Source organism: Asterias rubens, chromosome 17 (genome assembly GCF_902459465.1).
Source record: "Asterias rubens chromosome 17, eAstRub1.3, whole genome shotgun sequence".
NCBI lineage: Eukaryota > Metazoa > Echinodermata > Asteroidea > Forcipulatida > Asteriidae > Asterias > Asterias rubens.
Window position 1 is genome coordinate 9,141,671 of NC_047078.1, and position 27,935 is coordinate 9,169,605.

At 39.9% G+C, this 27,935-nt stretch overlaps 1 protein-coding gene and 1 long non-coding RNA gene across 2 annotated transcripts; both read right to left on the reverse strand.

Annotated features, from left to right (window-relative positions):
• Positions 1 to 3,068: 3,068 nt before the first annotated feature.
• On the reverse strand, positions 3,069 to 6,734 carry LOC117301254. The gene is made up of 4 exons (XR_004520274.1): positions 6,646 to 6,734; positions 5,611 to 5,705; positions 5,105 to 5,218; positions 3,069 to 3,587 (listed from the first exon to the last, which is right to left on the reverse strand). It is a non-coding gene; the product is annotated as an uncharacterized LOC117301254 (long non-coding RNA).
• A 5,507-nt stretch (positions 6,735 to 12,241) lies between these two features.
• On the reverse strand, positions 12,242 to 27,810 carry LOC117301421 (DDB1- and CUL4-associated factor 8-like). The gene is made up of 9 exons (XM_033785397.1): positions 27,759 to 27,810; positions 24,493 to 25,598; positions 22,783 to 22,923; positions 21,999 to 22,093; positions 20,007 to 20,242; positions 17,883 to 17,990; positions 14,901 to 15,151; positions 13,873 to 13,989; positions 12,242 to 12,966 (listed from the first exon to the last, which is right to left on the reverse strand). The coding sequence occupies exons 2-9, from the start codon at positions 25,525 to 25,527 to the stop codon at positions 12,850 to 12,852; spliced, it is 2,100 nt and encodes a 699-aa protein (XP_033641288.1). The 5' UTR covers positions 25,528 to 25,598; positions 27,759 to 27,810; the 3' UTR covers positions 12,242 to 12,849.
• Between the last annotated feature and the right edge of the window lie 125 nt (positions 27,811 to 27,935).

Genomic DNA, 27,935 nt, shown 5'->3' on the forward strand with positions numbered 1-27,935 from the left:
CTTACTTATTAAGTTACTATTTTAACCCAAAACAGGGGTGATACGTTCTAAGGGTTTTGATACAAGACTTTCTTCAAGTTGGTCTTTGAAAAAAATTGAACCATGAGTCTCTCATTGTGATTTTTCAAATTTTTGACCAAAATCAGACCAAAATACTGGACTTGCCCCTTGTGATTTTTTTTAATTTTCAACCAAAATCGGCAACAAAATGCTGGACTTGCCCTTTGTGATTTTTTCCGTTTTTTATCCAAAACGAGACCTAAGTACTTTACTTACCCCTTGTGATTTCTTTCACTTTGTAACCAAAATCGGCACCAAAATAACCTGCTTACCCCTTGTGATTTTTTCACTTTTTAACCAAAGTCAGCACCAAAATACTGGACCCCCTTGTGTTTTTGGGGGTTTTTTTTTCTTCAATTTTCGTCAAAATAAGTACCAAAATGCTGATATAGTCTGTTTTTTTTTCTTCAAAATGCTGGACTTACATCTTGTAGCCAAAATGCTGGACTTACCTCTTGTGATTTTATTTAGCCAAAATACTGGACTTACCCCTTGTGATTTTGTTTAGCCAAAATGCTGGTCTTACCCCTTGTGATTTTTGTTACTTTTTGACAAAAAGCTGGACTTACCCCCCTTGTTACTTTTTTCAGTTTGTAACCAAATTTTCTGGACTTGCTCCTTGTGATTTTGTCCACCTTCATTAGACCAAAATGCTGAACTTACTTACCCCTTGTTGCTTTTTCAGTTTCTGACCAAAATCCTACAAAATTTGCTGGATTACTTAGTACCCCTTGTGATTTTTTCAACCAAAACTCTGAACTTTTTTACCAAAAAACTGGACTTACCCCCTTGTTACTTTTTTCAGTTTTTAACCAAATTTGCTGGACTTACTTAGTACCCCTTGTGATTTTTTCAACCAAAATTCTGAACTTTTTTACCAAAAAACTGGACTTACCCCCTTGTTACTTTTTTCAGTTTTTAACCAAATTTTCTGGACTTACTCCTTGTGGTTTTGACCACCTTCATTAGACCAAAATGCTGAACTTACTTACCCCTTGTTACTTTTTCAGTTTTTGACCAAAATCATACCAAATTTACTGGACTTGCCCCTTGTCATTTTGCTAGTATCTTTAGGGTCAGTCAAGGAAACTGTTTTTCCACTTGTTAGCTCCACACATTTAAGAATCCCACAATTGTTTTTCCTTCCAAAACTTAAGTTAAGTTCGCTCTTTTCGTCTTGATTAATCTTATGTCAAAGTTGAAATGTCTGGTCATATTATGTTCCAATATAGTTCTAGCTTTTTATATCATTAGATCTTATATCAATTCAATGTCATCTTTGGTATTAATTGGCAATTATTAAGTGCAAAAATTGTCACTACCTTTCTAACTAAAACACATTCATTATTGACGTTTTTTGGTGAAACGTCAGGCATTTTCTTCAATATTTTTGATAGCTTGTTTTACACACTTTAAAGTGAACTTTGCTTTGAATCAAAGTCCGCTGAAACAAGTTCTCTTGTAGTCGTTCTGTTTATTGACTACATTTGGACATCCAAATTGCAGCCCCATGAAAAGCAAGGGGGAAATTATGACCATTGTAGAACATGTTTCTCCGACCAGCACGTCATTATCTGGATAGAAGTCGTCATCATCTGTTGAGTTAGGATCCCATTGGAACAAGCGTCGACAACTCTTAGCACCACCAGTGCAGCTTGGTTGCGAAACAACAATCGGTGAAATCTTAGGCCCTTGGGGGCATCACTCATTTAAGCAAGCAACAACTCCCTTCTGCTCAAGACTACTGCGTCAAAAACAGCGCAAAATTGCGTCTAGCTCGTTGGGTCTTGTAAGACAGTACATCGTTGTAGTAGACCACTATGGTTTATCTAAATGAATTCCACTGAACAGAGAACATATCAAGCATTGCACTTGTGGCTAGTAAGTCATCACAAGTTCCAGGTGGCCGAGGGGGTCCACCGACAGGCACAGGTGTTTGCACAACTCTGCCTTTTTTTTTGGCCAAATTTTTTAATAAAAAATTGGACATGACTCTCCTTGTATCTTGTGTTTTATTTGCCTCAACCCTACCCCCCCCCCTTATTTAAATATTGAGGGCCCATCTTATCCTGGTGGAACCCTCCCCCACCCTGTAGGGACCAATGGTAAGTCCCCACAGGGTGGGGGAGGGTTCCACCAGGATAAGATGGACCCTCAGGCTGCCATTTTTACCCACAATACAATTGGGTGTGTATATAAGTCGCTTTTAGCAAGTCATTTTGCGCAAGGAAACTCCCATTAAAAATAATACACACCAAATTTGTTGCATTGTGGGAAAAAATGGCGGCCAAGTAGACGAGTCAAATAATGAGATGTATAGTTCTGAGTTAAAGCAAATCAACTAATGGTTGACTCGCCCGTAAATAGCATCAGCCTTTATTCTTGTACAAATAACACAATCTGATAAATACACAAGGCAAAATTTGATAAGTACGCAGAAGCAAACTTTGATAAGTATGCAAGGCTAAAGCCTTGTAGCATTTTCAAGCAAAATTTGATAGGTACGCAAGGTTAAAGCCTTGTTGCATTTTCAAGCAAAATTTGATAAGTACGCAAAAGCAAAATTTGATACGTATGCAAGGCTAAAGCCTTGTAGCATTTTCAAGCAAAATTTGATAAAAGTACGCAAGGCTATAGTCTTGTAGCTTTTTCATGCAAAAATCTGATAAGTACGCAGAAGCAAAATTTGATAAGTATGCAAGGCTAAAGCCTTGTAGCATTTTCAAGCAAAATTTGATAAGTACGCAAGGCTTGTAGCATTTTCAAGCAAAATTTGATAAGTACGCAGAAGCAAAATTTGATAAGTATGCAAGGCTAAAGCCTTGTAGCATTTTCAAGCAAAATTTGATAAGTACGCAAGGCTATAGTCTTGTAGCATTTTCAAGCAAAATTTGATAAGTATGCAAGGCTAAAGCCTTGTAGCATTTTCAAGCAAAATTTGATAAGTATGCAAGGCTAAAGCCTTGTAGCATTTTCAAGCAAAATTTGATAAGTATGCAAGGCTATAGTCTTGTAGCATTTTCAAGCAAAATTTGATAAGTATGCAAGGCTATAGTCTTGTAGCTTTTTCATGCAAAAATCTGATAAGTACGCAGAAGCAAAATTTGATAAGTATGTCTTGTTGCAAAATTTGATAAGTAAAGCCTTGTAGCATTTTGAAGCAAAATTTGATAAGTATGCAAGGCTAAAGCCTTGTTGCATTTTCAAGCAAAATATGATAAGTATGCAGAAGCCAAATTTGCAAGGCATACTTCAAGCAAAAAAGTACGCAAGGCCTTGTTCATTTTCAAGAAAAGTTTGATAAGTATGCAGAAGCAAAATCTGATGAGCATGCCTTGTAGCATTTTCAAGTAAAAATTGCTAAGTACGCAAGGTTATAGCCTTTTTCAAGCAATGTTTGATAAGTACACAGAAGGACAATTTGAAGTATGCATTTCCAAGCATCACAACTACGGAAGGTTACACAGTTCAGAGTATGAGGAAACTGCATCAGGATTTGTCTGCACTCAGCAAAAGTTTGTCGGAACCTGTAATGATAAGAGACACAACAAAAACTTTAAAGTTAAACTTTGGTAAACAAAATTAAAAATCTAGGGTAAGTCTAGCAATTTTATCAAATTTTGGTTAAAAAATCACAAGGGGGTAATCCAGTATTTAGGTCGGATTTTGATCAAAACCTGACAAAATCACAAGGGGTAAGTCAAGCATTTTGGTCTGATTTTGGTCAAAAATTGAAAAAATCACAAGGGGTAAGTCCTGCATTTTGGTCTGATTTTGTTCAATAATTGAACAAAATCACAAGGGGTAGGTCCAGCATTGGTCAACATTGTTAAAAATCACAAGGGGTAAGTCCAGAATTTTGGTTTGATTTTGGTCAAAAACTGAACAAATCACAAGGGGTAAGTCCAGCATTTTGGTCTGATTTTGTTCAATAATTGAACAAAATCACAAGGGGTAGGTCCAGCATTGGTCAACAATGTTAAAAATCACAAGGGGTAAGTCCAGAATTTTGGTTTGATTTTTGTCAAAAATTGAACAAATCACAAGGGGTAAGTCGAGCATTTTGGTTTGATTTTGATCAAAAACTGGAGAAATCACAAGGGGTAGGCTATGTTCAGCATTTTGGCCATATTTTTGGTCAAAAAATGAAAAAAATTACAAGGGGTAAGTCCAGCAATTAGGTTGGATTTTGATCAAAAACTGATAAAATCACAAGCATTTTGGTCTGATTTTGGTCAAAAATATAAAAAATCACAAGGGGTAAGTCCAGAATTTTTGTCTGATTTCTATCTGATTTTGGTCGAAAATTAAAAAAATCACAAGGGTAAGTCCAGCATTTTGGTCTGATTTTGGTCAAAAACTGGAGAAATCACAAGGGGTTATATTCAGCATTTTGGCCATATTTTTGGTCAAAAAATTAAAAAAATTACAAGGGGTAAGTCCAGCAATTAGGTTGGATTTCAATCAAAAACTGATAAAATCACAAGGGGTAAGTCAAGCAATTTGGTCTGATTTTGTTAAAAAAATAAAAAAATCACAAGGGGTAAGTAGAGAATTTTTGGTCTGATTTTTATCTGATTTTGGTCAAAAATAATAAAATCACAAGGGTAAGTACAGCATTTTGGTCTGATTTTGGACAAAAACTGGAGAAATCACAAGGGGTATGTTCAGCATTTTGGCTATATTTTTGGTCAAAAAATGAAAATAATTACAAGGGGTAAGTCCAGCAATTAGGTAGGATTTTGATCAAAAACTGATAAAAAATCACAAGGGGTAAAGCCAGCTTTGTGGTCTGATTTTGGTCAAAAAATTGAAAAAATCACAAGGGGCAAGTCCAGCATTTTGGCCAAAACTGAAAAAATCACAAGGGGTAAGTCCAGCATTTTAGTCTGATTTTGGTTTAAAACTTTATAAAAAAAAAATAAAAAAATAAAAAAAACAAGCTTGGGTATGTCCAGCATTTCAGTCAGATTAGTGACAAAAATAGAAAAAAATCAACTGGTCACACTGTAGGAGGGTTAGAGAGATGATTAGTCTTCTTTACCAGCAGGCATTTCAGCAAAACGTCCATAGATTTCTCTTAAAGCTTCGGTCCATCTGGATGTAGAGTCAGCCGTCATGGAGACACAAGGGGGGCAAGTCCAACATTTTGATCTGACTTTCGTAAAAAAAAAAATCACTAAGGTTAACATTTTGGTCAAATTTTTGTGAACAATTGAAACAAGCGTTTCGGTAAAAGATCACATTCCAATGGGTAGGTCCAGCATTTTGGTCAGACATAAAAAATCACAAGAGGTAAGTCCAGCATTTTGGTCTGATTTTTGCTAAAAACTGAAAAAAATCACAAAGAGTAAGTCCAGCATTTAGGTCAGATTTTGGTTAAAAATTAACAAAAATCAAAAGGGGGGTATAGTCCAGCATTTTGTTCAAAAAAATGAAAATAATCATGAAGGGTAAGTCCAACATTTTGGTCAGATTAGTGTCCAAAATTGAAAAAAAATCAACTGGTGACACTGTAGGAGGGTTAGAGAGATGATTAGTCTTCCTTACCAGCAGGCATTTCAGCCAAACGTCAGATTTCTCTTAAAGCTTCGGTCCATCTGGATGTAGAGTCAGCCATCATGGAGTCCATTATTTTGATCTGACTTTGGTAACAACAAAAACACAAAGGTCAACATTTCGGTCAAATTTTTATCAAGCATTGAAACGAGCATTCCGGTCAAAATTTGGTCAAAAATTGAAAAGATCACATTCCAATGGGTATGTCTATCATTTTGGTAAATCTGTTAAAAAGTCACAAGGGGTGAGTCCAGCATTTGGTCTGATTTTGGCTAAAAACTTAAACAAACAAGGGGTAGGTCCAGCATTTTGGTCAAATTTCTGTCAACAATATTATTAAAAATCACAAGGGGCAAGTCCAACATTTTGAAAAAACAAAAAAATAAATCACAAAATATGATGGGTATATTGAAAAAAAATCACAAGGGCTAAGTCCAGCATTTATGTCAGATTTTTGTCAAACACTAAAAAAATTACAAGGGGTAGGCCTAAGTCCAGCTTTTTGTCAGATGTTGGTCTAAAATTGAAAATCACAAGGGGTATTAAAAAAAAGTCCAGCATTTTAGTCAGATTCGTTAAAAAAGCTGTTAAAAAAATTTGGTCAGATTTTTTATCTTCAGAAATATCAGTCCCTGCGCCTCCCCCCACATCAACAAACATTTTATTTAATAACAAATAATCTTTAAAAACAAATCTTTGTAAATTTTCAAAAATAAGTAAGTCAATTCAAGTAAATACATCCAACCAACACCCATGACACAGCTACTACGTTACTCTCGTGTCTCAAAATTGTAAAGAAAGAACTGTATACATTTCAGTCTATTCACAATCAACACAATGGAGTCTAGACGGCTTTTCATATGCGTGTCAAACAAGGCATACCATGTACCCATTAGCACACGTGCTTTTTAAACCGGCCGCCACACCGGACAGTGAAGCCTAAGTTTGCTTATTTTTTACTCTTTCAAAAACTCAAATATACCGCAAGAAGTCTTCTTCGGATGCTATAACTATCATTCAACTCACCTCGATCACTGTACAGTTGTTTTGTCGATCAAGTCGGGCTTCAAATCTGGGAAAACTGAAGGGAAAAACTGGAGCCTTCAACCGGCAGCCATTTTAACTTTCTTGGGGGCGTTCCCACAGGTCACGCACAGGTCACGTGGGTAATTTGCATATCGAAAGCTGAACCATAATAATGGTAGGGAAAGCTTTCTCACGAAGGGTGTTGCAAAATAAAGAAATAAACACAAATGTGATGACATAAACATTGGCCTTTCGATCAAAGAAGTATTTTGAATAAGAGTTTTGATAGCACTGAAGGCTTTTGGAATGATAAAGACTTAGCACGCATTTGGAGATGTATCAACCCGAAATGAACACCCCTTATTAAATAATGGAACCAACAACTATCTTCTTATCAGACACAACTATGTATGAATCTCTGTATCAGATGTTAGTAAACAATTTGTAAAAACTCCATAATTAAATCGCCTGTGTTTGTTTAGGTCAAAGAATCGAAAGGGGGATGATATTATGTATATTGCTCTTTGGTTTTGTTTTAGGCCTTTTTATGAGAAGGATAACAAATCAAACAGTCTGATTTTAATCACCTAAAATCTGTTTTAATAAATCTAAATCTATCCCTGCAAAAATCTTTTCAAGTAAAAATTATATTACACAGGGAAAAGATGAGCTAAGTGTTTTAATACTAATTTGCAATGTTTTTGTGGCATCTTATACTCATTCAAATGTTTAGGGGAGGGGAGGGGGGTATTTATAAATCAAAGGAAAAAGAAAGAAATATAAGAAATTTCACTCATTCTATGGTTTTGTTTTGATCAACAACCCATAGCAGGATGTGCATTGATTTATTTTAAGCTTCCACACATAAATGGACAGAGTTCTTAATAGAAGACAATAAAACTTTACAATATCTTGATCCTAGCATTGGCTGCGGCCCGAGTGTCTTGGCCACAGTTGCAATATTTATCTCTTCTTCAATCAAAAATACTTAAACACCATGGCTTTAGTTTGAGGAAGTTTAAGTAGGCCTAGTGCTGCATTAGAAAGGGTTGAAGTTATGCAAACAGAGTTCAACGGGAAAGTTATGTGTAAATCTCTCTTGAGTGGTTCTTTTTTTCTTGAAGACAGTCAAAGCATCTGATTGAAATGTTTAGTAATCATAACCACCAGTTGTTTTCGGGACCAACACTTCTAAAAGATACATTTGCACATTGTGCTACTGCACAACTCATCTTATTATACATTATACTTCCACATGCAAAGTTTCAAATCCTACTTTTGTGTGCGGAGTAATCTGAACTTTACTTCATGAGGGTTGCGAAAACTTGCTAATAAATGCCATTTTCGGTCCAAAACATGCATGTGCAAACCTTAGGGTGCCAGAGTAGAATGGACATCGGGTTGGGCTACCTTTGGACCGAAAATGGCTTCTGAGCAGCCATGTGCTCCCCCCTAATTTCAAAGAGCTGCACAATTTTTTGCTAAGCAGAAATGAGCAGATTACCAGTCACAAACTGTTCATATAACATGGTAGTTTAGATGTTAACCTTTTTCTGGTAAGCATAATTTTGTTATGCTTAGCTCCTTTTTGTGCTTAAGCAGCTCTATGAAAATGGGCCCATGACGCAACTCTCCTAGTACACAGCTCAAAGAGTCATTTTCGTAGCTAGCTGTAGCCCCAATTCGGATACAGCCTAAATGCCCGGTCCCACTGCAGCGATAACGAGAATGATAACGAAAAACGACGCCAAGAGAATGCATTCTGCTGGTTGAATGAGCGTGTGAGTGTTCTGCGTGGAGCCATTCAACCACTAGAACGTGTTCTCTTTGCGTCGTGATCATTATCGTTCTCGTTATCGCTGCAGTGGGACCGGGCCTTAAGTCTGCCACTTACCCTTTACCCAAGTACTCATAAAAAACATGTCATATTCCCTGTGTTCTAGTACTACAACAGAATAGCAATGATACAGAGGAACCAGACTATTTTACTTCCAGCCTAAATCTGAGCTTGTGATTTTGCATTGAGATTAATGGAGGGTGTTCTACATGTATTCACCACACTGCAGCCAAAACTTCAACTACCTTTTTGTATCAACAAAATTACTAAAGATTAACAACAAAATTGTAAACTTAACTAAAGTACTCCTCTTTGAACAACTTTCTTGATTTAACTTAGTGCCTTTTTTAAAGCCTATTAACATAGAATTTGATCATAATATAATAAACTTTATTTACAATAATCAAACCTATATTTGATTACAAAAATCAAGAAAAGATAGTTTTGCTGTCATGTTGGTGTATGATGAAGCAAATCACATTGCTACCTAACACCAACACTTTCTGAGAGCAGAGAAATTTAGCTTAGCTTCCACTTATGTACAATAGATATTGCTTTAGATGGTGTAATCTACAGATTTCTTCTTGGAAGTGCAACTTTCTAAGCAGGGTGCTAAGCAGGGTTAACTTATGGCTCTGCTTACCACAGCATTCTGTCACACTTTCGTTTGAAGAGGTTAGCGCCAACTTTATGTGTTAGCTGTGTAAGCAAATATTGTTCAGTATGGTGAAGTATGAATGCACAATAAAGCGATGGACACCTTTGGTAATTGTCAAAGACCAGTCTTCTCACTTGGTGTATCTCAACATATGCATAAAATAACAAACCTGTGAAAATTTGAGCTCAATCTGTCGCCGAACTTGCAGGTAGTAATGGAAGAAAAAACACCCTTGTCACACGAAGTTGTTTGCTTTCAGATGCCTGATTTCGAGACCTCAAAATCTGATTCTGAGGTCTCGCAATCAAATTAGTGGAAAATTACTTCTTTCTTAAAGAACTACGTTACTTTAAAGGGAGCTGTTCATCACAATGTTTTATACCACCAACAGCTCTCCATTGCCTGTTACCAAGTAAGTGTTTATGTTAACAATTATTTTGAGTAATTACCAATAGTGTCCACTGCCTTTATTAGTAAACAACATTTGCTAACCCTTGGTGTGCTTTTATGCAAAGCATAATTGAGTGTCCTTTAAGCATAATTGTTCCCATTGCTTTTATGTTGTCATGTATTTCTGGTAATCAAACCAAGGATGCCTTATAAGTGTATTGAAGCTTGCAAGCCTTAGGAAACCTGTAACAAGCGTGCTTGCTATGTGAACCAGAAACCCCTACTCTTCAACAATGTCTTGTGTGAATGCGTTTAAGGCAGTGGACACTATTGGTAATTACTCAAAATAATTATTAGCATACAACCTTATTTGGTAACAAGATAATGGGGTGAGGTTGATGGTATAAAAGATTGTGAGAAACGGCTCCCTCTGAAGTAACATAGTTTTCGAGAAAGAGGTATTTTTCCAAGAATTTGATTTCGAGACCTCAAGTTTAGAACTTGAGGTCTCGAAATCAAGCATCTGAAAGCACACAACTTCGTGAGACAAGTTTTTTTCTTTTCTTTCATAGTTATCTAGCAACTCCGACTACCAATCGAGCTCAAATTTTCACAGGTTTGTCATTTTATGCATATGTTGGGATACACCAAGTGAGAAGACTGGTCTTTGACAATTACCGATAGTAACAATGATAATGCTAAGCGTGTTCTGGGCTCTTCTGTGAGCACTACCGTTTCTCGTAATTGAAAAATAGAACGTTTACCTGACTATGATTTTTGAATATTAATATTACTTTTTTTATAGCAAATATAAACAACAATCTTTATATGATCCGTGGTTTGTGTTTCTTAACAACAAGCCATATCAGCTTTAAAGACACTGGACACTATTGGTAATTTCTCAAAATAATTGTTAGTATAAACACTTACTTGGTAACAAGCAATGGAGAGCTGTTGATAGTATAAAACATTGAGTGAAGCGACTCCCTCCGAATAAAGTAGTTTTTGAGAAAGAGGCAATTTCTCACTCAAATATTAAAATACTTCAGACCTGAAGTATGTTTTCAGACATCTGATTGCACACAAAATTGTGTCTAGAGCAACAAGGGTGGTTTCTCTAGCAACTTCGAAGACCAATTGAGTCCAAATTTTAACAGGTCTGTTATGTTGTGCCCATGTTGGGATTCAACACGACCTGAGAATCCTGGGGTGGATTTCACAAAGAGTTAAGACTAGCCTTATCTCAAGTTGGGACGAGTCACTCGTCCTAACTTACACTAGCCATATGTTTTTTATATCTCCTAGCACTAGTCCTAAGTTAGGAATAGTCTTAACTCTTTTTTGGGTGCTTTCCAGTTGCCTAAAAAAAAAACCTTCAGGCCTGAGGTATTTTACTACCTGAGTGAGATGTTACTTCTTTCTCAAAAACTCCGTTACTTCGAGGGAGCCGCTTCTCACATTGTTTTATACTACCAACAGCTCTTCATTGCTTGTTACCAAGTTAATAATTATGCTTACACATATTCTGAGTAATAAGCAATAGTGTCCAGTGCCTGTAAGTTTTGAAAAAAATCAAACAAATTTGTATTTTTTTTTTGTACAAAACTGTCTCCTACTAGATATTATGATTAGTAGATATTGTTTGCAGTACCCGCTGCTAAAACAAAGGATTTGTTATCAGGCAATCGGGCAATTTCGGTAGTCTAGCTGGTAAGACGCTGCCTAGTATTGCAAAGCTTGTGGGTTCGAATCCCTACCGAGAAACTTGTCTTCCATTTTTTTTCACAGAACTCAGGAAAGTACTGAATATTCAGTGCTATTAAACACACATCAGTGTATCTGGGTAAAACCAAAAAGAATAGGATTAATATAGTTTATGAATACTAACTGAGAAAAATCACATTTTTAACATAATCAATAAATTTTTATATAGATATTAAACTATTTTTCCTCTATTGGAAGTAGTTACAATAATAAATTTTTGCGGCAAGCAAAGCAGGAAGTCAAAAAATATAATGGAGAATTTGTTTTACAGTCAGTGTTTAAAAATCACTGTTTAATGAAATATAATTTGAGTGTTTAGGAACAATATCCAAAAGATCTGATTTTGGTAGTTGTCAAAGATGGTGTATTCCATCATATGCATAAAACAACAATTCTATATTGCGGTAACAAGAAAAAAATGAAAGAAAAAACACTCTTGTTGCACAGATTTGTGTGCTTTCAAATGTATAATAAAAGGCTTCGAGCCTGAAGTCTTTTAATGATTGAGTGAGAAAATGACCTCTTCCTCAAATACTACGTTTCTCACAATGTTTTATACTACCAATAGCTCTTCGCTGCTCATTACCAAGTGAGGTAAGAAAGCTAACAAAGATTTCTGAGTAATTATTTATAGAGTCCAGTGCCTGTAAGCCTTTTATAGGTCCTTAGATAACTTATTAACCTGATTTTAACCTGCTGTAGTTATTTCAAGTTCAATCCATTTGCAAAAGCATTCCGCACCAATGCCTAAAATAGAAACTAAGTACCCAGGGCCCAATTTCATACAGCTGCTAAGCATAAACATTTGCATAGCATGACATTTTTGCCTTGATAAAAACATGATTACCAACCAAATATCCACGTGATTTTCAGGGTAGGCAAACAGCAGCTGAATACCAGTAACAAGCAATATGCAACAAATGGACATTTGATTGGCAATCCAATTTTTATCAATGAAGAAATTTCATGCTATGCAAATTTTCGTGCTTACCAGCTCTATGAAATTGGGCCCAGACCTCAGACAAAAGTGTCAAATTTCACTTACATGTGCGTACGCCCAAATTGTAAGTTTACTCGCGACTAACTACACATGTTAGTGCAATTTAGTGGATCGAGGACGCAGTGATCGCGTAGGTGGTGTGGCTACAATCCTGGCCAAAGTACTTGGGCCACCCATTCGCAACGTTACAATAAACATTCCCTGTCCACTTCACCCGGACAAAACAAAAAAAGTTCTCCTTGTCCCACTGCTCAATATTGACTCGAACTCAGAAGACGGCGCAATGAGAGCCAACACTGAAAGGAAGTACAGGGGGCCCAACAAATTAAGGCCGGGATAGACCCTTTGCTTAACTTGAAACGCTACACTGACGCGCATGTTTTTGAGCGTGTGACGTCACATGCATGGGGGTCTATTGTAGTTTGTCCGACAGCCGATATTTTAGGCAAAGTGACGTCATTAGTGCGGGATGCTTCATTACCTTATAATCACACAATACACTGATCTTCTAAACAGCTGGACGTCTTTGGAAAGGGGCAGGGTTGTTTTCACGCTTTAAGACGGTGCGCATTGAACGCGCTCATTCGGCGTTCGATTATCACCTTCTTCATAATCACTGGTGTCAGAGTCTGAGGACGACGAATCGCTGTCGACGTCGCCCGACTCTCTGGCCTGAAGAAGAAAAAAACAGAAAATTAAAAATAAATAAAACAAAGCAACATCACAGAATTGGTAAGAAAAAAACTTGTTTAAGATCACAGATTTACATAAAACTTGTATTGTCTAATGATGATGATAGTGGAAAACATCCCTTGAACTATTTTTGCCTGAAATCTCAATAAGACTAATTTCCCGTTTCATCAGTGAGCGTTTTATTAATTTTTTGTATGAATCGATGTCAAGCAAAACTTCTACAGGTTTGTCAGTTTATGTAAATGGTGGATTACATTAAGTGCTTACACTGCCAGCAACTGTTCTGTTAGCAAAAACCAATTCTGTAATATTCCTTTAAAGACACTGGTAATTGTCAAAGACCAGTATTCTCACTTGGTGTATCCCTATGCAAAAAATAACATACCTGTGAAAATGTGGGCTCTTACGGTCATTGAATTTGCACTACTTTGTGTGCTTTCAGATGCCTAATAAAGGGCTTTGCAGCTGAAGTATTTAATTTTTTGAGCAAGAAACTACCCCTTTCTCAAAAACTAACTTACTTCAGAGGGAGCTGTTTCTCACAATGTTTTATACTATCAACTGCTTTACATTGCTCAATACCAAGTAAGTTTTTATGCAAACAATCATTTTGAGTAATTACCAAAAGTGTCCAGTGCTTTTAAGTCTTTGACCAATACAGTTCATGTTCTCAATTATTTCCTGTTCCTGCTACTTTTGAAGGTGAACCCAGGGTTACAGTAATATAGGACTCCTATATTGATTATATTGATAATTATAGTACGCTTCTTTCCAAAATGATCATCGCAAAAATTATTTTTGGTTCCTGCTACTTTTGATGGTGAACCCAGGGTAACAGTTATATAGGAGTCCTATATTTATTATTATAGTACACTTCATCCTCACCTGTCTACGAGCTCTGCGTCTCAAGTGATGCATCAAGAACATGAGCATGTGACCATCAATGACGTCTGGTTCCCTACCTCTCTCCTCCTCACGCTCCCTGCGATTGCTGTACATAGTCTGAAAGTTGTAAATACAAGTATTTTATTTACCAAACTCTAACGGAAGAAAACAAGGGTAACAAGTTTCTAGCGTTGGTGTTGGGAGGCGTATGCTTCAAGGCACTGGACACTATTGGTAATTGTCAAAGATCAGTCTTCTCACTTGGTGTATTTCAATAAATTTATCAAATAACAAACCGGTGAAAATTTGAGCTCAATTGGTTGTCGAAGTTGAGAGATAACTATGAAAGAAAAATAACCCTTGTCACACGAAGTTGTGTGCTTTCAGAGCTTGTTTTCGAGACCTCAAAATCTAATTCTGAGGTTTTTAAATCAAATTTGTGGAAAATTGCTTCTGCCTAGAAAACTACGTTACTTCAGAGGGAGCCGTTTCTCACAATGTTTTATACTATCAACAGCTCTCCACTGCTTGTTACCAAGATAGTTTGTTTGCTAATAATTATTTTGAGTAATTACCAAAAGTGTCCAGTGCCTTTAAGATCCAATGGCAAGACCATACAACTAAACATCAGTTCACAACCAAAAAAGCTTAGTTCCCAATCATACTAAAGAAGAAGCAGGAGTATTTTGGGCATATAACAATGAGAGATGGGCAAAATCTTTTTGGTCCCAATTGTTTTTTTTAAATGCAACAATTACAATTTTTCAATGATTTCTTTCATCACAACACCCCTCTAGCTAAACACCGGTGAAAACTCCTTATAAGGAAATTGAGGTGCGACCAATAGGAATGAATAAACTGTCTTATAAGCACAGGTGCAAGCTAGCATGTCATGCCCATGTTTCAACACTTTTTACTGGTTTTATATCATCCGTTTTATCACCCCCACGTGATGCCCTCTCGACCAATAAGAATAGATAAACTGTCTTAGGTATTTATGAATGTTCCTTTAAACATAACCTTCTTACCGTCTTCAATCCTTCAAGCTGAGATGGTTCCTGTGCCGTCGGCATCCATATCTTGACGTCATGATCCAAGCCGCTGGTCGCCAACACAGCACTCGTTGGATGCGACTCCAAACAATTGACCACACCCCCAGTGTCGCCCTTCATGTACTGAATGATCTTCTCGCTGCTCTTCTCCCAGAGGAAGACGTTCCCGCAGTCACTACCGCTGACGATGAATTCGCTTCGAGGACCGTAAAAGTTGACTCCTTTCACTAAACAAACAAAAAATTTAACTCCTTTTACTGAACAAAAGATCATCAAGAACCTGTGGTGGATTTCAAAGAGTTATTAAAGACTATATAAATTTGGTTTGCGGTTACACCATGTGTGCATCAACTTGCCACATAGAGCTTGTTAATGGGATTTGAGGCATTGCATGGTGAGCCATCAATTTATATTAGTTTGCGGTAACACCATGTGTGTATCTACTTACCAGGTAGAGTTTGTTCTTTATAGAACTGTCTTGCTATATATTAACTGTCTTGCTATATATGTAACTCGAGTAAGGACGAGTTACTCGCCCCAACTAAGGATGGGTTCAATGCTTCCTAACGTCTACGGTAACAGAAACTTAACTCGTCTTAAGTCCTAAGATTAATCCTCTGTAAGCACCATGGAGCATTGTTTTTTATGGATTAAGGGATATATAAATTGTTACTATTATTATTATTATCCTAGGTTAAGAAGAGTTTGGTGAAATCAATGTCTGAACTGTAATGATCAAGGACTTAGGCTGTGTCCGAAACGGTGACTTCAGCTACAGCTACGGCTAGATCGGGCGTCTGCCAGTGTTGAAGAATAAGCAGACGAACTGATCTAGCTGAAGCTGTAGACGAAGTCACCATTTCAGACACGGCCTTCATGGAGACTACCATCCAATTCCTGCAATGGCTAGAGCAAGCTATGAAATGTTGAGACCAATAATATTAAGAACGCACTACGCGGTGGTGAAGTTTAGAATGAGAAGTCCCCTCGATCCACTAAAACTAAAGTAGTGGTCCAAGCCCTCTCAGATTAAGGGAGACACCGATGAGCAACAGGTAGACGCAAGGTATCGTCACTTCCAAACCTACTTGAAGACGCACCAGCTATGCTTGAAGCTCAGGAGGAGGTAGAACAAGTGTTCATTGATCTTGATATAGAGGATAGTCCCTTCAGCCAGGAAGAGTAGTCTCAAGAGTGGAAAGGCCTGTGGGGAGGATGGTGTTGTCCCAGAAGTCCTAAAGCATGTCCCCATCAACGACATTATGCTTGATTTCATCAACTGTGCATGATGGGAGAGGCACCAGATCAGTGGAGCACAATCAATATCATCCCGGTTCCAACGTCTGGTGACCTCACTTGCATGGACAACTACCGAGGGATAAGACTCACCTCTTTAGTCTCAAAAACCTTTAACCACATGATACTTAACTGGATACGGCCAGTGCTAGACCCGCTCTTAAGGGCAGAGCAGAATGGGTTCCGGCAAGAGAGGTCAACGGTGGGGCACATCATCGCGCTGAGGACAATCGTTGAAGGAGTCAGGCACAAACATCTTCCTGCAATCATCACCTTTATATCACTTCCGTAAGGCATTTGACACGATCCAACTGGACAAGATGATGAACATCCTCATTGCCTACGGGATCCGAAACAGGCTAGTTGAAGTGATCGGGTCAACATATGCAAACACCAGGGCAAAGGTCACTTCACCAGATGGATGGGGTCACCGATTACTTCAACATACGAGCTGGAGTACTTCAGGGTGACACCTTAGCCCCCTTCCTCTTCATCCTTGTCCTTGACCATGCCTTGAGAAAGGCAATTGGCGGTAGAGAAGAAGAGCTGCGTTTCCCCTTAGTTCCCCGCAAGAGCCAACGTGTGCCTTCTGTGACAATCACTGACCTGGATTTTGTGGATGATATCGCATTGGTGTCAAACACGATTGAGCAAGCCCAGGACCTGTTACTGTCAGCTGAACACAAGACCAAGGTGATCGCTTACAACATCAGTGACCCTCCTGTTTACACGAGGAACGGCACACACCTCGGATCCTGGATCAACTCCAGCGAAAAAGACCTAAAGACTGGAAAAGGACAGGCGTGGTCGGTGCTCCACAGCATGAAAAAGGTATGGTAATCAACGCTGAGGGCCCGGCTGAAAAGGTCACTATGGCCGTGTCCGAAACGGCGACTTCGGCTACAGCTACGGCTAGATCGCGCGCGTCTGCCTATTCTTCAACACTGGTAGACGCGCTGATCTAGACGTAGCTGTAGCCGAAGTCGTTGTTTCGGACACAGCCTATCAGTGGCAACAGTGGAGTAAGTGCTGCTATACGGAGCTCAGATCTGAACCCTCACCACCAGAATGGAGAAGTCTCTGGATGGTTGCTACATATGGCTCTAAACGTCCCCTGGCGGGACCATATGAGAAACTTCAACCTGTATGCTGCCTGGCCAAAGGCTACAGAAAAGATCTGCCTAGCTTGCTGGGCACTGCGTCCGGCCACTCGGAGCTTGCCGCTTGCCCAACCATCCTCTGGGAGCCCACACAAGGCAAGGCTTCTCGTGGGAGAAGATGACTCTCCTACCTAGACACACTGAAACGAGACACCAGCTTGGCCAGCACTGAGGAACTACGCTCCTGCATGCTGGATCAGAACATCTGGAGAAAAATCACTGGGCAGGCTCGAGCTTCTAGATGGCGCTCGACTTGATGAGTAGTACTGTCCTGTGACATGACCCATCCATAATACTTCCTAAAAATACGAATGCCATACGAACTTGTCATCACAAATTTGCAACGAATAATGCACATCAGTTGACTTGTGCTCAACTCCTGCAAAAAATTCGCTGCGGAAACAACCATGTGACGTCAACATTTGTATCGCATTCACATTTGCAGAAAGTATGAACCAGGCTTTAGAGGTGAGTAGACTTGTCACAGTCTTTTGATCATTACCTGTTGCATTATTGCGATGTCCTTTGTAGCTGTGGATGAAATCAGCACCATCGCTGTGAGAGCTGTCAAACAGATAGATGTCTTCATCATTGTAGCTTGCAACAATTTCTGCAAAACAAAATAACAATTTCATTATTAATTGGTTTTGGTTTTACCATAGCCTATTAGTCAAGGCGCACGCGGCACACCCAGATGTCAAGCGTGCACGCCCCATGACCCACACACACACATAATGGTGGTGCTGAGGGCAACACACAGAAGGTGCATATATGAATAACTAATTAGATAAACGAGTTGCTGAAGGCACTTCGGGGTTTCGCCGCTTGCGCCGCCGCGTGCGCCTTGATTAAAGGCTAGTTTTACCCTTACCCCGATGTGTGTTAGCACTTTAAAGGCAGTGAACACTATTGGTAATTACTCAAAATAATTTTTATCATAAAACCTCACTTGGTAACGATAATGGGGAGAGGTTGATAGTATAAAACATTGTGAGAAACGGCTCCCTCTGAAGTGACGTAGTTTTCGAGAAAGAAGTAATTCTCCACGAATTTGATTTCGAGACCTCAGATTTAGAATTTGAGGTCTTGAAGTCAAGCATCTGAAAGCACATAACTTCGTGTGACAAGGGTGTTTTTTTTCTTTCATAGTTATCTCGCAACATCGACGACCAATTGAGCTCAAACTTTCACAGGTTTGTTGTTTTGTGCATATGTTGAGATCCACCAAGTGAGAAGACTGGTCTTTGGCAATTACCAATAGTGTCCAGTGTATTTAAACTCAGTACTGTCCCGAGTTCTTACATCGCTGTAAGGGTAACCTATTCTGTAACCCCAATTCTGTGTGGTCCACCCACACAGAGAAAACATAGCGCTCCACAAAGAGAAAAAGCACCCACTCATACATGCGTTGTTTGATTGTTAAATGACTTTCGACCTTTGAACCTTACGTCATTTGTTCTCATGTGGACCATGTACTATTTTTAGACTGTTGTCATCTTGAGATCGCGCTCCATCTACGGCTGTTTGCTGCGTTATAACTCAAAGTACACCATGTCAAACTGCGCGGGCGCGTGCGGGCGGTATGAGTGGTAATAAGCAGGGCGCCTCCGGGCGATATGCGGGCTAAAGGGTTAACATACCAGCAATGTGAATTAATGCTGTGTAGAAAAGAGGTGGGTTTCCAGGGCACTTTTGTAGGTTTTAAAAGACAATGAAAGAGGTATTTGAATGAATGTGATGTGGGAGATTGTTCCAGAGAGTAAGAGCAGTGAAACTATAAATGACTGGTTTCCGTAGTATTGTGTCTTGATTCTTGGAACTTGAAGGAGATGTTGGTGTTGTGAACACAGGGAGCGGGTTGGAGTGTAGTTATGAAGGAGATCTGAGACGTACATGTTAATTCATACCTCAGAGAGTTTCGAGAGTGTGTTCTTTGAAAACTGAAATTCAGTTCCATGCTTCTCCTCAATGAACCAAAGTCGCGACACTCCTGGGGTAACAAGGTCGTTTTCTTGAGGAATTCTCTACCATTTAATCTTAGATCTTGTCGTGTTGTGAACAAAGGGAGCAGATTGGAGTGTAGTCATCAAGGAAATCTGAGATTTGATTCATAATTACCTCAGACAGTTTCGCCATTCCTATTGGTGGAGGAGCGCGTCATGTTGGGGTGTTGAAACGGTTGATAATGACCAGCTGGAGCTGTTTATAACCCTCTTGTTTTTCGGATACGTTTAGCCGACAAACTCGTTCTCAGTGGTGATCGATCTCGCCGTGCCGTTTTGGCCCATGAATATGAGGATGCATACTACTACTACTACGCGCACAAATGCATCAGAAAACTGTCTTAGTCATAAAAATGCAACACACGTACAGAGCTCAAGGACGTCAGAAAATGGATAAGTTTGACACAGTTTCTTACTCTATTACGCCTTTTCACCAAAAAGTAATTTATGAATTGGGATTAAAAGAGTAGTGACACGTTCTTAAACTGTCGTTTAAAACCTTGCAGGGTCGTGGCCAGGTGATAAATCGCGGGGCCACCACAGTATTTTAAACTTGTCGCTACCCTTTTATTCTCTTTACTTTTAGTCAGAAAGGATTAATAAATGATAACATGAGATCTCACCTCTCCCATTGTATGAGTAGACGCAACAAGTAACATTGGCTCGCGTCTCGCTGTTTAGCATATGCTGAGGGCAGAACTTCTTCAACAGACCCTCGCGGTCGTCCGATACCTTTCTTCTGTCATACACCCTGACGAAGTGGTCACGCCCTCCAACACAGAACTCATTCGTGTCTGATGGATTGAGGAAGATCGTGTAAAGAGCAACTTTGCGCTCGTTCTCTTTGACGGTCACCAACCTTGATTTAAAAACAAGAGAGTAAAACAGGTAAAAAATCCATATTCATTTGGTTTGCGGTAACAACATTTTCTACTTGCGAGGTAGAGTTTGTCATTTAGAAAACTGTCTTGCAGTATAAAAATACTACTACAGAGAAGTAGACTTTTCAGGTTTGTCCAGGTTAAATCCAGTTGAATGCTTCTCCTGAATGAACCCAAGTCGCGACACTCCTGGGGTTGCACGTCTTTTTCTTCAGGAACTCTCTACCACTTAATCTAAGATCTTGTCTTTGTCCCACAACATTTAGATCTTTCCCAAAGTTTATTGCAACATACGTCATAGGTTTTCAAGGACTAATTTTGTTGTGTCTGTTTTCTTTCGTTTGGTTTTTGGTTTACTGCCCCTTGAAAATCCAGCAGGGTGGATATGTGGACATTAGAGGACTTTATTATTATTATTTTATTATTTAAAGGGAAGGTATACGTTTGGTAATCACTCTTCAAATTAGTGGCAACAACAACCTTTGGTCAGAAGCCTACAGAAGCTTTCGGTAGGATAAAGTAATTTGAGAAACATTTCACTTCAAATAAATGTGGTTAAGTAAAAAGAATGTTACCAATCACAGAATGTACATGAGACATGCTATCTTGGCTGGTAACCTTCTTCTGGTAAGCATATTTTTATTGTGCTTAGCTACCTATTTTTAAGCAACTCTCTGAAATTGGGCCCAGGGGCCGATTTCACAAAGAGCTAAGATTGATCTTAACTGCAAATCAATCGAAGTTGCTAAGTAAAGTGTGATGTCACAATACAAATCACTATGGTGATACTGTGATTTGTCTTGCAATGATTTGTATTGCTTTGTGAAATAGGCCCCTGGCCTGCTACTTCACTCAATTGCCCCAACCTTTTGCCTTGGTGCCCATTGAAATGTTCCAATGGAAAGTAACAATTAACTAAGAAGAAACCGAGTCTGATCAAACTGATACCTTGAGTAAACAATCAGGCCTCAAAATAACAATACTAATAATAACCGTATTTATAACGTGCCTTTTACCAAAGGATACAAAGCCCCAGGTATTATTACTGCAAGGAGTGGGACAAAGTTTGAGATATAAGACCTAATCCTTAGCACCATGTAATGGTTTACAAGGTGCTGTGGCGCAATATGCTGCCAATCCAGCCAGGAACACCTGGGCAAACCCCCAAGTGCACTGGGTTCTTTTACAAGCGCTTACACAACACAGCTTTACATGCACGTCCCATCCGAAGGACGAAGCAATGGTCAAGTGTCACAGCTGGGGGATTCGAACCCACACTCTGCTGATCAGAAACACCAAAGTTTGAATTCGGTGCTCTTATATAGCAACAAATGCTGTGTTGTCCTGTGCTTTTGCTATGGTGCCCTTTGTAAAGTTGGTCCCCTTACCAGAGCAAAGTTCTAGCCCTGTAACACCCATTTCAGACAGTCGCTCCAGAGTTGCGCCAAACTAAATTCTGAATCAAACACATCTGCAACGCTTAATGTCTGAAACAGTGAGGAGTGACTGGACACGCTAGAAGTCGAAAGATCGACTGTTGCAGTTGTTCGGGACAACTGTGGAGTGCCTTGGTTTTAGATGCCGATCTTGTCATGAGCCAAGCCAATGTAAATGTTATTTTAAGTTTATCTGTTTGAAACAAAAGTTTGTTTCGGTACACCTAGAGTCGCTCATGATCTATTTAGTTTGGCGCGACTCTGAAACAACCGAGTAAAATAGTGTTATATGACTTACTTTGTTGCTTTAGACGTTCTTAGATCAATGGAGTAGACAACTGCGTCCTCTCCACATGACATAAACACAACGGGGGAGTCAGCCCCAACACCAAGCTATAAAATAATACACATATATCAAGTAATAAATCACAAAGGAACTGCCTGGGTAATATAGATGTTGATGTGCATGGTGTACATCTGCCACACATGGCCTACAAGGGTTAGGCACATCCAGCAGATGGAATAGGCAGAGATGAGAATGATCAGGTGGATGTGTGGGGTATCTCTGGCTGACAGGCTGTCAAATGAGGAGCTGAGGAGGAGAGTCAGAGGTGAGGGGATCGACACCGTTTTAAGGAGGCACAGGCTGAGGAGAGTTTAGGATATTTTCCACATAGAGGTGCCCCTTAGCAGAGGGAAATTGCTGCGCCCCTTTAAGAGCGTAGTTTAAGGACCAGGATTGGTCCGACAGTTTACGAAGGTCAGTCGAATGTTCCGCTGGGGGGGGGGGGGAAGAGGGGGATCACACCTTACGTGCCGCGCCTTTATGTTGAACCAGTTTCTTTGTGCAAAGTTCCAGAACAGGATTGGTTTGAGAGTTTATCTTTTTTATAGTGAGTGGAACGTTCAGTTTGAGAGGGGGGGGGGGGAGGGGAGGGGAAGGGGAAGCACACCTTATGAGCCGTGCCTTTATGTTGAACCCGTTTCATCTTTGTGCAAATTGTGAGAACAGGATTGGTCTGCAAGTTTATCTGGGTTGGTGGAATGTTCAGCTTGGGGGGGGGGGGGAAGGGGAACCACACCTTATGTGCCGCTCCTTTATGTTGAACAAGTTTCTTGGTGCCTTTGCAGATTCCAGTGCTGGAGAGTTCGCCGACGCGGACTTGACCGTCCCGAGCGCAGCTCACCAACGTTGTATCTCCGCTGAAAGGCATAAACTTTGCCTGTCAAAATAAAACACAGGAACATATTAAAGGCAGTGGACACTATTGGTAATTACTCAAAATAATTATTCCTTACTTGGTGACAAGTAATGGGGAGAGGTTGACAGTATAAAACATTGTTAGCAACGGCTCCCTCTGAAGTGACATAGTTTTTGAGAAAGAAGTAATTTTCTGCGAATTTGATTTCAAGACCTCAAGTTTAGAATTTGAGGTCTCGAAATCAACCATCTGAACGCACACAACTTCGTGAGACAAGGGTGTTTTTTCTTCCATTATTATCTTGCAAGTTCGATGACCGATTGAGCTCAAATTTTCCCAGGTTTGTTATTTTATGTATATGTTGAGATACACCAACTGTGAAGGCTAGTCTTTGACAATTACCAACAGTGTCCACTGCCTTTAATAATTTATTGAATGGGGGGATTGCGCTCTCTCCAGGACCAGCCTGTTTGAGTGTGCACAACAGTAAAAATGCCACTCCTTTGACACGTAAGGCTCCACTGGTTAGTTGCACTTATGCAAAAAGTTACAAAAATATGTCACTATGTTGCGGCCATACATACAAAAATGTGCACACCAAAAAAGTTTCACCAAACACTTTTTCAATTCACAAAGCAAGTGTAATTAATGGTTCATCAAAACAGCAACCAGGACCTGATCACAAATTGTTTCATGATCTTTTTTTTTATGGCCTTGATGCCCTTTTTTAAAATTTTAAAGTTGGCCTTAGTGCCCTCCCTTGTGGCCTTGGTGCCCTCGAAAATTTTACCAATTCAAGGCCAAAGTGGCTTTGCCCTAAAAATGTCCTGAGGCCTGCATTTTTGTACAGGGATGTTTTCGTATGAATGGTTTATCCTGAAATAAAGTTACAGGCCAGTAACTCTTAGGAATGAAAGACGAAACATCACCAGCACAGTGATAAGACAAATTTGAATGGTGGGCTCTAAATCCAGTTTAGTCCACCAAGGGCAAGCGGTTCAACATTTGTGACCCACTCTGTGAAAATGAGTCACATGTGGCCCAATGCAATATTAAGTTATGGACAGTTTAAGGTGGAAAATGTATTAAAACAAAATTTTCTTTTTAAGATCTTTAGTTGCATGGTTAACCTTTAGAACACTTATTTTTAGGCAATAAAGCTATGAATACAACAATTTTGTGATCATACTTATATGTCTAATTTGTATCCTTTTGCACACAATGGTAGTTTAAAATATCATTTTACTTGTAACTCGTTTTTCACAAACAATGGTGTAGTGGCTAATTTCAAACGGGAGTAACTCAGCAACGCGATACACCCCCAAAGCTTAGACACATTACCAAATTACTGCTGCTGATGTGTTCTTTCCAGCCATGCATATAACTCAATTCCTGAAATTGCCTACATCGGACTCATTTTCACAGAGCGGGTCACAAATTCACATTGAGCTACTTGGCCATCATTGCTGAAGTGCAATCTGGCGGAAATCTGTGCTGGGTAGCACAGTGTATTTTGCTCAGAGTGCAGAGCGAGATTCTGGGCAGGCCCACCCAGCACCTCCCACCGCGGCTACAAATTTAAACCCTTACCTGAAACACATTGCTTCTGTGACCGCTGTTATAGACAAGTGTCGTCTTCTTTTGAGCCCAATCCCACAATGCAATGTGAAGGTCATCGCTTCCCGACGCCAACAGCTTTCCAGACTGGTTGAAATGTAACGTGTTTACGCAACCATCGTGGTGTTTTAGTTCGCAATACTTCTCAAACCGCGACGTCATGTGGACGCTACCGACAGCCTCGTTGCGGAAGCTTGATAGCTCCCGTCGCATACCGAGCTCTCGGGCCCGCAGCATTGGGATCGCCTGCCAGGTGGGTTTAGGTAAGATCTTAGCGAGGAGATCGTCTTCAAGATCGCTAGAGAGTTCAGCAGCTTTGCTCTGCGCTTCCCCGGCCCCCTCATTGCCCTCACGCTCCATGTCGGACTCGGTCTCACTGGTAGAGCTGTGCGACTGTCGCGTGCTGGAGTTCGAGTCGCGACTGTCGTCATCGCTTTCAGAGTCGTCGTCGCTGTCCAAGTCACCCGTCTCAAGATCTCGCAGACGGTACGATCTCTTAGAGCAGTTAGATTTACGCACAGCTCCAATCATGGCTTCATTAACATGTCCGCTTACTTTAAAACGCTTACTTAGTTTCTTTGTTGTTGCATTGTCTGTGGCCATTCCTTCATCTGAATCACCTCCCTCTTCTGATGCTGTTCCATCTTTTGCACTTCCTCCCTCGTCTTGATCCTCAACTCCACTTGCATCTTCAGTTGTCATTCCACCTTTAGCTCCACCTCCCTCTGTTCTACTCGTACCTGCACTCCTAACCATACCTGTTGCCAATCCACCTGAAGAGCTATCTCCCTCTGATAACTTAACGGTGTGGTAGCTATTTCCTGTACAATTTTCTTCCATGTCAGCAAGTCCAATGTCTTTATCGTCACCTTTCTCATGTTGATGTGCTTTATCGTTTGCATAATAATTGTTTGCATCGCAGTGATTGTCACCTTTGTCATCGGTGTCCATGCTATTCAGGACAGCTCTGTCACCTTCTGTTGTCATATCTGTATCTTCATCTGCCATAGTGATTCCTCGTACGCATCATCTGGTAACGACCAACACAACGACTTGGGCCGCAGCCAGCTTATGTTGTCCTGTGATTAAAGGGTTGTATAAGAAAACATACAATTAGTATTAAAGGAAGTATCTTCAATCATGAAGGCTGTACAAGTAAGGAAGAAGAAGAAGGAGGTTGTTGTGGATTTAGAGCTTGAACAACAGAGGGCCCATTGCTGCAGATGGCTGGTTAGTCTTTGCTCAAGACGTCGTCTTTGCTCAGATATATGATTTTCAACGAGTGCAGTACACTCAATCTCCACTATCTATAACCAACGTCTTGGGCCAAGACTAGTTATGGAAGGAGGGATGGTGCACTCACAGAAAGTGAATGTCCAGGGTTCGAAATTAGCGGTCGCCCGGTCGCCAAATGCGAGTGAAAATAGCAGCGGGCGAGTGAAAACCCTTCCCCACTAGCCCGCCGGGCGAGCCAAATATTTATTCCTTTTCACATATAAATGAGGGTTCAGTGGCAAAATCCCACAGAAAACTTTTACTGAAGCTTTTAAACTAGTAAGTTTGACAATTCTAGATACTTGCTAGATTTAATTTTGTCGTGATCGGGACCCGGAATTGCTGTCGTTCGTTTCAGAAAACACGTTCATTCAATTGAAAACACGATGCACAAACCACATGGTGCCGAGTATCCTTACAGTACATGTAAACGGTCGCCCACTGGTACGTCCATGTCCATGCAGTATGCACAGCACATACTGTACACAACACACACACAGTCGTCCAAAGTCCATTCTGACCAACACTCTGCACGCTGTGATTGGCCGTTGATGGCTGTTGATAATTCCATATTCATGATGTTCTTGACTAGACTTCAATGCAGTACACGTTCGCGAATGGAGTAAATAATTGCCGCATGTTGTGCATAATGCCTGCAGACTGTGCACAATGTACAGCCTTGGAGGAATTCCAATAACATGGACAACTTTTGCCAACAGAGGGTGTTGCGAGGCAAAGTTCATTGATTTATTTTTCAATGTGCGTTGTTGACTGATCGTTGATTCATGAAGATTTTGTTGCAAATGGAGTTCAAAACATGTTCAAATCAACCGACCCCCTAACCATGCTGTCATTAGTTGTTGTTGATGGAAAAGGGATAGTTTAAGGTAAAAATTCAGATATAAAATCCTCCAAAAACAGCAATTTTAAGGGCCTCATTTTTGTTTTTATTTTATATTTAATTTTTTTGAATATTTTGTGTATAAATACATGCGGGCTAGTGAAAAACCCTGCGGGCGATCGAGAATTGTGGTCGACTCGCCCGGCGGGCGATTGAAAAAAAAAGTTAAGGGAAACCCCTGATGTCATGATTGACCTGCACAGTGCTCCATACAAACATGGTACAGTCCAAGCAGCTCTCATTTTCTTAAAATGAAACGCAACCTCAGACTTAGTTAGACTTACGGAAAATCTTCTTTTTATAGGACACTTTATTTACAGTTCACTGTGCGTGCCTATTCGTCGATTTCAAATGCGTAGTATTTAGAGGTGTTGCCGTTTTTAATGTTCATTTTGATGGGCAGTCAGGTTAGCTCAGTGATATCCGTCCCTGCCTTTTCACGTCTGGGGAGCCCAGTTTGTTACCCCAGACCAGAACCTTGGCTTAGCATGTGTGTTAGGTTTTTTAGTGACATATGACTTTGTGGCACGACATCATAATAGGCAACCCACTTCTTCTAGTATGTTTACATCTAGTCTGCTTTAATCTGAACCCTTGAGGGCGCTATAATAATAACAGTACATGCAGTGCATGCAGAGGCATAATCCTACACAACCTGACTGGACTGTCAGTGTGTGGGTTTTCCCTAATAAAAAATAATGAGGCCATGGCTATGGTTTTCCTCCCACCCACACAGTACACAAATACCTTTAACTTCTTCATTGTCTTCTCGACAAAAAGTTGTTACCATAAATTCTAAGGATGCTTTGGTTGGTGTGTTCTGTGTTGACGGAAAATAGTAGGACCCATGTAATTGTAAGTGCAGTGCCTGGATGCAGCATTCTTAAAAACTAACAATCCAATTCCAACATTAAACTTTTTGGAGTAGTTTTCTGCCCTCACATTGTCCGGGACGAGCCCCCTAAAGTGCCCAAACATAACTGTGAACATCTGCAAAGAAACTATACGCATCAATAACTTTCAAATCTAACGAAACAAAGTAAAAATACGGCAGATTACTTACGGAAAATTGGACGAAAAGGTCAGGTTGCTACTGCGAGATGACATTCTGTGTTGTTTTGGGGTTTTTCCTTGATTGGTGAGGGCGCCCTCTATTGACTTCAACATTATATTGATGTCAACAGAGGGCGTCATCACAAAAGCCCGTACAAGCGACACTGTCATGTCAAAGTCGTTCAAA